This window comes from Arachis ipaensis, chromosome B03 (assembly GCF_000816755.2).
Source record: "Arachis ipaensis cultivar K30076 chromosome B03, Araip1.1, whole genome shotgun sequence".
Taxonomy (NCBI): Eukaryota; Viridiplantae; Streptophyta; class Magnoliopsida; order Fabales; family Fabaceae; genus Arachis; species Arachis ipaensis.
In genome coordinates, this window is record NC_029787.2 from 75,121,067 (window position 1) to 75,132,273 (window position 11,207).

The 11,207-nt window shown below is 39.5% G+C and overlaps 1 protein-coding gene across 1 annotated transcript; it reads right to left on the minus strand.

The window, feature by feature from the left end:
- On the minus strand, positions 10,116-10,847 carry LOC107633242. Its single transcript, XM_016336882.1, has one exon. It carries the CDS (start codon positions 10,845-10,847, stop codon positions 10,116-10,118), a length of 732 nt encoding a protein of 243 aa, XP_016192368.1.

The following is an 11,207-nucleotide window of genomic DNA, read 5'->3' on the forward strand; positions in this document are numbered from 1 at the left end:
CTTGCCTGAGAAATATGCGGATCAGATCCTTAACAGATTAAACTTTTACCATTGGAAATTCATAGAATTCGATCCGGTGGAAGTCAATGACCACCAGGTTAAGGAATTCTATGAAAATTTCCTAAAGAGGGATGCCCCAACTATTTTTCTAAGAGGTGTCACACTGGATACCTCTGATACTGCTTTAGAGGCCCTCTTAGATATTCTGCATATTCCTCCGGCTCGTGACGCCTATCCTCAAATAGTAAAGGACGTGACAACGGGAAAGCTTTTTTGGATGTGGTCTTGAAAAAGATTGGCCTGCCTGAGGCCAGATGGGAGTATAGTAGAGGGGAGGATGCGGCTCCATTGAGCATTGCGTGCACTGACCTAAACCTTGAGGCAAGGATCTGGCAACAGATCATTACCGACAACATTCTACCGAGCACGCATGCCACGCACATTAGAGTCCGTGTGGCGGTTTTGCTTTGGGCTATTCTGGAGGGGAAGAGGATCTCTATTCTTCCCCTTATCAGAGAGTCGATGTGGAAGGTGAACCAACAACAGAAATACAACATTCCCTTCCCATCGTTGATCACTAAATTAGCCGCTTTATCTGGAGTGGAGAGACACCCAACAGACCGGACGTCTGTCTACATCAGTAAACAGCCATTCCTGCCATACGGCAACTATGATGGACTGCCACAGAAGAAGAGGAAGACCACTGAGCCTCCATCATCAGCAACAGAGCCTTCAGCACCTCTTACAGCTCCCGCACCCACACCCCGACCCTAGACACCATATGAGTTGTGCCGGGAGATCCTTCAGGCCGTCCACCACTATGAGCGCCGCAACGCCTGCCTCTTCCAGTGGATAGTGGCAAAGTTTGAGGGTAGAGACCCTGGGCCACCTCCTCCAGATACACCAGAGGCTGAGACCGAGGAGCCAGCATCAGAGGAGCCAGCAGCTAAAGTTGGCTAGGTAGTTGAGACCCCTAAACAGAGACCGGCGGAGCCCATGGTTGAGGAGGCAGTTGTTCAGCGAGTTGAGGAGCCGGCAGCTGGAGCCAAGCTGATAGTAGAGATGGCAGCAGAGCCAGCTGACTAGGCATTTGAGGAGCCGGCAGTTGACACCGCCCCAGTGACATCCCGGGCCATCATCGTGTATCACCGTCATCACCACCCACCACCATCAGACGGTGGAGCTTCTCACGGTTGATCCCCCGTTGTTTATTTTGAGCACGGAGGATCGTGCATGATTTAAGTGTGGGGGAGGATCTATGATATTTTGGGTATAAACATTCTCTCCTTAACACTTGTCGTTTAGTTTATTTTCAGTTTTATTATGCTTTTGTGGATATTTATATAATTTGACTTATGCACTACTGTTTAGTACTTTTATATATATATATATATATTAGCTTGCTCCTAGTTATCTTTAGTGTTGCATTCTAATTATGGTATATATATGTATATATTTTGAGCTTGTTCTGCTTAGTATATAGTATAGATATGGATTGTGATTGGATGATGTGAATAGCATATGCCTAAGTTATCTTGATCCTAATTGTTCATGTTACTTTTTGCTTGTTGAAAATTAGGGAAGAACTAGGAAATTTTGAAAAATTTGCATCCGTCACAACTTACATACATATAGGAAATAAGTTTGGTGAAAAAAAACAAATTTTCCAAGAATTTTGTTTCAAGGAAATTCTATTGAATTGATTGAGAAAACTGTTTTCAAACTTGCTTGAAAGATTTCTTTTTGGAACATAGAAGAGTAAAGAACAAATACCTTGTGAGTTTTTGAGCTATATTGAGTGGTTACACATTTTAACCACTAATTTTATTCATTGTGCGATATATCTCTTCTATGATTGTAGTCTTGATTTTGCTTGATTCTCTATTTCCAATGATTGATGTTTTGAATTGCATTGAGCATGATTGAGGCCATCTTTGATAAAAGCTTACTTTGCCCATATAGCTTACCCTTTGCATCTACCATTGTTAACCCTTTTTGAGCCTTATTTACCTTCTTGTTCTTGACATTAGCACATCACAACCTTAAGCGGAAAACCATGATTTACCTTGGATTGTATCCTTGATTAGCTTAGGTTGAAGGAGTGTGTTTCATTTAAGTGTGGAAGAATTTTGGGAAACATTGGTAGTAAATGAAATTGTGTATTTTTGGGTATTTCATTGAAAATTTTGGAAAATAGGAACAATCATGTATGAACTACTAAAACCATATGCATTTTACTTTAAAAAAAATCATCCTAAAAAGGGGATGAAATTTACCCCTAAGTGAAGGAAAATGAATAAGAAATGCATATGAGATGTGAATAATAAATCGTACATGAGTGTTTGTGAAAAAGAAATGATGGAAGGTTAGGATTGTATACTATTTTGCTTTGGTTGGTATAGGTTGAGTGGGATACTTAAACTAATCAAGGATTCAATCATTTTAGTCTACTTAGCCATATCTATCCCACCTTTACCCTAACCCCGTTACAACCCTAATAAGTCCTCATGGTAATTGCATTCATGCATCACTTGTTGTTGATTGTTAGATGAAAAGTAAATCCTTGAAAACATGATTAGAGGAGATTTGAGTGAATTGACCCTTAGACACCGAGTGATTAGAGTGCACACACACCTAGCGAGGGTTCAATTACTCAACTCTATGTTTCCATACCTCTTACCATATATTCTTGCAAGTTGCTTCATTTTGATGAGTCGAATCAATTCTTTAGATTTTGGTTGCATTGGAATATTTCCTTGCTTAGCCCTATTTATCTATACTTGCTTGGAAATTTGATTGTTTGTTTTCACCAATTTAATATAGATACTATAGATAGATATATAGGTATAGATAGTATGTACATACTTGCATGCATATAGGTAGTTGCATTTAATAAGTTGATTATCCCTTTTTGATCATTCTCCTTGTTGGTTTAGCATGAGGACATGCTATTGTTTAAGTGTGGGGGAATTGATGAGTCCATATTTAATGGTATATTTTGACTTAATTTGGATGGATTCTAGCACATGAACTCACACTTAAGCACAAAAATAGCATACTTTTGTGTTTTGTCCCCAATTTGACCCTAAATGTGAAAACATGCAATTTTGTGCTTGAAATGAACAATTTAATTCCACTTTTATTCCATTTGATGCCATGACATGTGTGCTGAGTGATTTCAGGCCTTGGAGGCAAGAATGGATAGTCAAAAGTGGAAGAAAGCATGTACAAGGGGAAGCATGAAGAAAACAAGGAAAAGCACACATAGCGAAGTGTGTGTGCACACGACCACCTGTGCGTACGCACAGGTCGACGTTTAGCCAAGTGTGCAGACGCATATATCTGTGCGTCCGCACAGATCCCTGCACGTGATTTCATTAATGAAACATGTGCTACGCAAATTTTTGAGGCTTTTGGCCCATTTTGGAAGGCTTGAAGGCTGAATTGAAGTGCTATATGAAGGGGATATCAACACATATCAACACATTAGGGTTTCATTTCCATTTCCATTGTAGAATTTTATAGCAAGCTTTGATTTTGGATTTTGCTCTTTTAATTGTAAGTACTCTCAATTTCATCTTTAATTATAGCACTTCTACTTTCACTTTCTTTGGTTCAAGTTACTTTGTTCATATTTGTAATTTTGTGTTTCTTGAAGTTTTGATCAATGAATTTTATGTTTCTTGCTTCCTTTATGTTTGATTGCTTGTTACATTTGGTTTTGTTGATAGTTAGTTATAGTTTTACATTTTACCTTGCAATTTTCCATGTTTTACTTTCACGCACACAAGGTGTTTGTGAAAATGTCAACTTTAAATTTTGAGTAGATTTTCCCACCTTGGCTTGTGATTTGAGTTCCTAGGATACTAGAGTCATAATGTTCGATATTTAGTGGTAATTCTTGGGTAGTTGGTTGACTCTTGTCTCCATTGATGCTAGCCTTTTATCAACTAGTTTGGTAAGTTGGTTAGGACTTATGGATTAAGGTCAATTATGGTTGCTTGACTTACTCCTCGATGTTTGGGGTTAACTAGGCGAGATTGACTCATGATGACTACCCTAGTTGTGGTTATGGCAATGATAGGATTCTTAAACTCTCATTCCCAAGTCAAGGCTTTCATTGCATTTATAGCATTTTCGCTAGTTTTGATCTCATTTCCTTCTTACTTGCATGAATTCCAATTTTGATTATTGCTTTGTTCTTTTATTCCTTAAGTTCCTTTAATCTTTTGTTCTTTGATCACACAACCTCTTTTTGTCCTTTTTAACAACCTAAAGCGTAACATTCCATTTGAATTCCTAGGGAGACGACCTGAGGTTGAAGTACTCTTGATCTTGGTTTATATTTGATTTGAATTAAACTTTGATTGGGGATTGTTTGTTAGTCTAGACTATGCTTGCAATGAGAATCTATATTTAGTGAAATTCTAGACCGGGAGTAGTCCTCTCATCACTCAGCGAGGCGCCTCTCGATCTACATCTGAAAAATAACAGAATATATATGGAATGAGAACCAAGGGTGATCAGTATGGTAAAGGTGCCCACATAGTTAACATAAAAGGCCCTGAGAATGTCACAGGCATTCCTAGAACTCCGACACTCAGATTTCAGTTTAAAGATCCAACTAAACCAGAAAATTAGGTAAGTTATCTAAAGTATTCATGTTCTAAATCTAACTTTAACCTAACACTTCACTTTCTGTCTCCTCCAATCCTCCAAATCACCGGTGGAACAACCCCCCCCCCCTCACACATCCGTCAAGAGGAGTCTCTTAGAAAACATACACATACAATTCAAGCAAGGAAAATACAGATAGAGGAGCAATTACAGCAGGTAGAACAAATAGCTGATAAGCAGAGTTAAGCAGTTAAGCAAACCAAAACAATGCACACTCAAAAAAAACAAACAAATGCATATAATGTATGCCTGTCCTACGGTTGATGAGTCTCATCTGTCGGTTATAAAGCCAACCCGACATGTCCTGGTAGTTAACCATTGGACAGTCCCTCTGTGCGCGCAATAATATTCCAGGGAGTCAAACTCCAAGCTCAATAATAATATTTAATATCCATATATATATGCATGCCCATGGGGGAACCTGGAAAGTTAAAGTGCCCGGTCACATCTTGTGACAGAAGGTCAACAAATAGTCTCAATATCATCATCATTCATAAAAAATCCAAACTCAAAACTTAATTCGTTCTCTTCTAAATAAATTAAACTCAAAACATACTCGTTTTCTTAATAACTCAAAATCAAATCATAAAATCCTTAAACCCAAATATTTCTAAATAACAACCTCAAACAAAACCTCCAATTTCCATAAAAACTTTGACAGCACCTCCTCTATAACTTAGAAATTTTGCCACCCTTCAAGGGTCCCAACCACCAAACTAAACACCTCTCAATCATTCAAATTATTTTTAGTATCAAATTATTTCAACACCAAACTAATCCCAATATTAAATATTTTCTAAAAAAAACAACCAACTCTAATAACAAACCATTCACAAAATTAAATCACACATCATATACCATTTTCACAATCCATCATTAATTGATTCAGTTCATTCCTATCTTAAGGTCTTCTAACCTAAGTTTTCATGTGACATTAAATATTAACTATGAGAAACTAAAACCATACCTTAGCCAATTCCTCTCTAAGCTCGGAACACCTCAAAAACATCTTCTTTCATAAGCTCCAAGCCTCCAAACGTCAATTCTTCAAACCTAATTACTCGGATTTCGTTCCAAACTGCCCCAGTTGAACTCCAAATCAACCAGAACACAGTCTATTTCACACAATATCACTATAATCATCATAGAGTTCACTAATTCAGTGATTCACAAGTGTTTAACAGTTTCTTAACTTATCCATGGATCTATTGGACAAAACCCAGTGATTATCCGCTGCTAGAGTTCACCTAAACCAACAAAATCATTCAATTCCTCAATACCCAAACCCTAAAATCACGAAATTAGGGAGAAGAAGAACTGGAAGAAAAACACCAATATTTTACCACTTTGTTCTGAGAGAATTGAAGAGAATTCCGAGACGAACACGTAGTCACTGACGACGGAAGTTAACGGTGGTGAAGATTAGGGTTTTCACGTAACTCACTCTCTTCCTCAACTTATTTAGGGAAATGAAAATGGGGATGGCTCATTTTAGAGGTTGTATAGCTTGGGCTTTTGGCCGGTTTGGGCCCGATCTAACCGGTTTGGCCCGTTGGCCCAGTTTTGGGCCAAAATCTTTAAAATTAGTGTCAAAATTCATATTTTTAATATTTATACTCCTTTAAATTATAAAATTTAATTTTCCTAATTCCTTTGAATAATATTTAATTTATTGGCTAATTATTTATTTATTTTGTGGGGTTTACATCCTACCCACCTAATTAAGAATTTTGCCTCCAAAATTCATATTCAGTTACCTGAAAATAGGTGCGGGTAGTCTTTTCTCATTTTTGACTCAAGTTCCCAAATGTGTTCCTCAATTCCAGCTCGACTCCATGGAAGTTGGAACCTTTATTAATGAGACTTCCTTTCCGCGTAATCGCTTATTACTAGTATTGTCAATTCGAACCGGAGACACTTGAAAGGTCAGATCTTTTTTCAATTGAATTGATTCAGGTTCTAAAATGTGGCTAGCATCAGAAGTGTATTTCCGAAGCTTCGACATGTGAAACACGTCGTACGGGTTCGAAAGATGCGGTGGTAGAGCTATTCAATATGCCACCGGCCCGATTCTTTTTAGGATCTGAAACGGACCGATATAACGAGGATTCAATTTCTTTGCATTGATCGCTCTCCCCACTCATGTTGTTGGAGTAACTCTTAGGAATACATGATCTCCTTCGTCAAATTCTAACGGTTTCCGTTTTTGATCGGCGTAGCTCTTCCGGCGACACTGAGCAGTAAGCATTCGGCTTCGGATTTTCTTAATCTGTTCGGTGGATTTAGCTATTAACTTAGGCCCTAACAAACTTATTTCCCCAGATTCATACAAACATAGCGGAGATTGGCACCTTCTCCCATACAGAGCCTTATATGGAGCCACTCCGATGCTCGCATGGTAACTATTGTTGTATGCAAACTCCACTAGCGACATATACTGATCCCAACTCGCCAGTTGGTCCAAAACATAACTCCTCAACATATCTTCTAGGGTTGTCCTCTCCATGGCCATCGGTTTGAGGATGATACACGGTACTTAAGCTCAATTGAGTTCCAAATGCTTTCTAAAATGCTCCTCAGAATCTTAAAGTGAAATGAGGATCTCTATCAGAAGCTATGGTTGTAGGCACACCATACAATCTTACAATCTCTTTAATATATAAACAGGCTAACTCATCTAAGTTATAACTCATTCAGATAAGCAAAAAATGTGCAGACTTTATCAACCGATCCACAATCACCCAAACCGCGTCAAATCTAGTTCGAGTTCTTGGCAAACCCGACACAAAATCCATAGCGATGCTTTCCCACTTCCATTGTGGAATTTCTAAAGGTTGTAATGTCTTGGACGGTCTCTGGTGTTCAATCTTTACTTTATGACAAGTCAAACATTTTGAAACATGCAACGCCACATCATTCTTCATTCCTGACTATCAGAACATTGTCTTCAGATCATGGTACATCTTGGTACTTCCCGGGTGGATAGAGAATCCACTGCTATGCGCCTCTATCAAGATATCTTGCCGCAAATTCCCAACATTCGGTACGCAAATCCTACCTTTGTACCTCTGTATTCCATCTCCGTCCCACGAAACACCCCATCGCTTTCCTTTCTCTATTGCCGGCAACACCTTCTGTAACTCCTGATTGTCTTGTTGAGCTTTTAAAATTTCGGACTTGAAGTCACTAGAGATCTGCAGTTGGTTCAGGCATACACTCCTATTAAATTCTCTGACACCCAGTTTAAAATCCCCAAACTTGCTTACCAACTCCTCTTCCTTAATCATCATCCAAGCGACCATCAACGACTTCCGACTTAAGGCATCCACTACAATGTTCACCTTCCCTGGGTGGTAACTTAACTCAAAGTCGTAATCCTTCAGTAACTCTATCTAGCTCCTTTGCCGCATGTTGAGCTCCTTTTGATCAAAGAGATACTTGAGACTCATGTGATCAGAGAAGACTCAAAACTTCACTCCGTATAAGTAATTCCTCCAAATCTTCAATGTAAATACAACTGCCACTAATTCCAAGTCATGAGTTTGGTAATTCATCTCATGAGGTGTCAGCTGACGCGATGCGTAACCTATCACGTTCTGGTGTTGCATCAACACACACCCCAGGCCTTTTAAAGAAGCATCATAATACACCTCAAAAGGCTCATTAGGTTTAGGTAATACAAGCACAGGCACGGTAGTCAGTTTCTGCTTCAAGGCTTGAAAGCTCTCCTCACACTCTGATGTCCAGACAAATGGCGCATCCTTTCGAGTTAACTTTGTCAAAGGCAATGCAATTTGTGAAAAGCCTTTGATAAACCTCCGATAATATCCTGCCAAACCTAAGAAGCTTCTAATCTCTGCCACTAATGTTGGTCGTCCCCAATCCATTACTGCCTCAACCTTAGAAGGATCCACCGTTATTCCCTGCTTACTCACTACATGACCCAGAAATTTCATCTCATTCTTCCAAAATTCACATTTAGAAAGTTTAGCGTACAATTTCCTCTCTTTTAAATTTCGCAATACAATCCACAAGTGTTCCACGTGCTCTTCCTCAGTCTTAGAGTAGATTAGAATATTGTCAATGAAGACTATGACGAATCTATCCAAGAAAGGACGAAATATCCGGTTCATATAGTCCATGAACACAGCAGGAGCATTGGTTAACCCAAATGACATCACAATGTATTCATAGTGATCATATTGAGTTCTAAAAGTGGTTTTCAGGATATCTTCATATCTCACTCTTATTTGGTGATAACCAGACCTTAAGTCGATCTTGGAAAAGACACTAGCTCCTTGCAATTGGTCCATCAGATCATCAATTCTCAGCAATGGGTATTTATTCTTTACAGTTACTTTGTTCAGTTGTCTGTAATCTATGCATAGCCGCATACTTCTGTCCTTTTTTTTCACCAACAATACTAGTGCTCCCCACGCAGAAACGCTCGGACGAATGAAGTTCTTACTCATTAACTCCTCCAGCTGAGCTTTAAGTTCAGCCAGATCTAAAGGTGACATTCGGTAAGGTATAATTGAAATTGGTCCTACTCCAGGAACCAACTCAATTGCAAACTCGATTTCTCGAGAAGAAGGAAATTCAGGAATGTCGTTCAGAAACACTTAAGGGAATTCACATACAACCGGAATTTGTTCTAAGGTTTGCTCCTCACCTGACACATTTGCCGCCAACAGAACAACGCCCTCGCATTCACACCCACTACAGTTCACAACTACAGAGTTCAAATAATAATCCTTCGCCACCACCGGTCCTTCTGACCCTTCCGACATAAAATATAACTTCTTTTCAGAACAGTTTAACAAGACGCGGTTCTTGGACAACCAATCCAATCCCAAGATGAAGTCAAGACCGGTCATCGGCAGACAAATCAAATCATGGACAAAGTCTCGCTATTTAACTCGGTACGAAACTTGTGGACAACCTAACCTAGTCACAATGGCTTCGTGAGTGGCATTATGCACCTTCAAATCATAACCCAAGACTACTATTCTCAACCCTAATTCATTAGCCTTCTCAAACGCAATGAATGAATGTGTTGCTCCCGAATCAATTAAAGCATTTAAAACCTTACTAGCTACTTCACAGTTACCTCTAATCAATGTCTCGGATCCCTCGTCACCCACAGCAGATGTAGTGGACACTTGCCCTGGTTGTTATGCTCTCCCAACATCATATCTCTTCTTGTTCGGACAGTTCCAAGACAGATGCCTGGTTCCACCACAATAGTAGCATACACCTAGTCCAGCTCTGCACGGAGTGTTCGGATGATATGCCCCACATCTCCTACATGTCAAGTTATTCCGTGGAATCTGAGCTTGCTTTCCTTTCTCTCTTCCCTGATTGTTGTTATTATTGAATCTTCGAAAGTTATTCTGTCCCAGATGTTGGTGTGGGACATAACCGCCTGGCTTGAAATTCTATCCTCTAGGCACAAAGTTCCTCTGTTGATCTCTCCTAACAAAAGCTCGGTGATCACCCTTGTCCATTGTAGCCTTTCTCGCACAATCTTCCGTAACTCGGGTCTTGTTTACCAGTTCAGAGAAAACTCTGATCTCCATCGGGCCTACTGTACTCAGAATGTCACTCCGCAGACCACCTTCATATTTTATGCATTTCCATTCTTCAAAATCCCCCGGAGCACCCTGAAAAATCCTAGAGAACTGACACAATTTTTCAAATCGATTGGTGTACTCTGCCACTGACATAGGACCTTGCTTCAGCTGTAACAACTCAAGCTCTTTCGCCGTTCTTACTGAGTTTGGGAAATACTTCTTATGAAACTCTGATTGGAATACATTCCAAGGGATTGCAACATTATCTCGCTGTAGAAGGCATCGGGTCCCCTGCCACCAATACTGAGCTTCACCCATCAGCTGATAAGTAGCAAACTCAACACACTGATCTTCAAGTACTTGTTGTGCTTGTAAAGCTCGTTCTATCGCCTGAAACCAATTTTCAGCTTCTGTTGGATTTGTGGTTCCTCTAAAAGTTGGTGGTTTTATCTTCAGAAAAGTTGCTAAAGTCATCGGCCCATTTTCGCCATTACCCCCGTTTCCGTTATTAACTTGCTGACCAACGGCCTCAGCTGTTGCCTGCATAGCAGCCGCCATATTCTCCAGAGCATTTGTAAAGTTTACAGGGTCATTCATAGTTATTTCAGGTTCCGCATTAATATTCCGACCTCTGCCTCTACCGCGTTCGCGTCCACGAGTCATCATTTGGTTCCTGTTCACATCAAACAAATGATATTAAGGTGATCAGTCTCAATATCTCGAGTCTAATGCTTCAAAGTCCCAAATGCATGCCCATAAACAAGTATGCCTGACAATTAGATTTCTGTTAGTATAGAATTTTTATAAAAAATGTAATCGCGTTGTAAGTATAGTTTCTAAACCAACAGAGAATCCTTTCGTACAAAAGTTTGGTTGTCACAAGTAACAAAACCCAATAAAATTTATAACCGAAGTATTTAAACCTCGGGTCGTCTTCTCAAGGAATTGCAGGGAAGT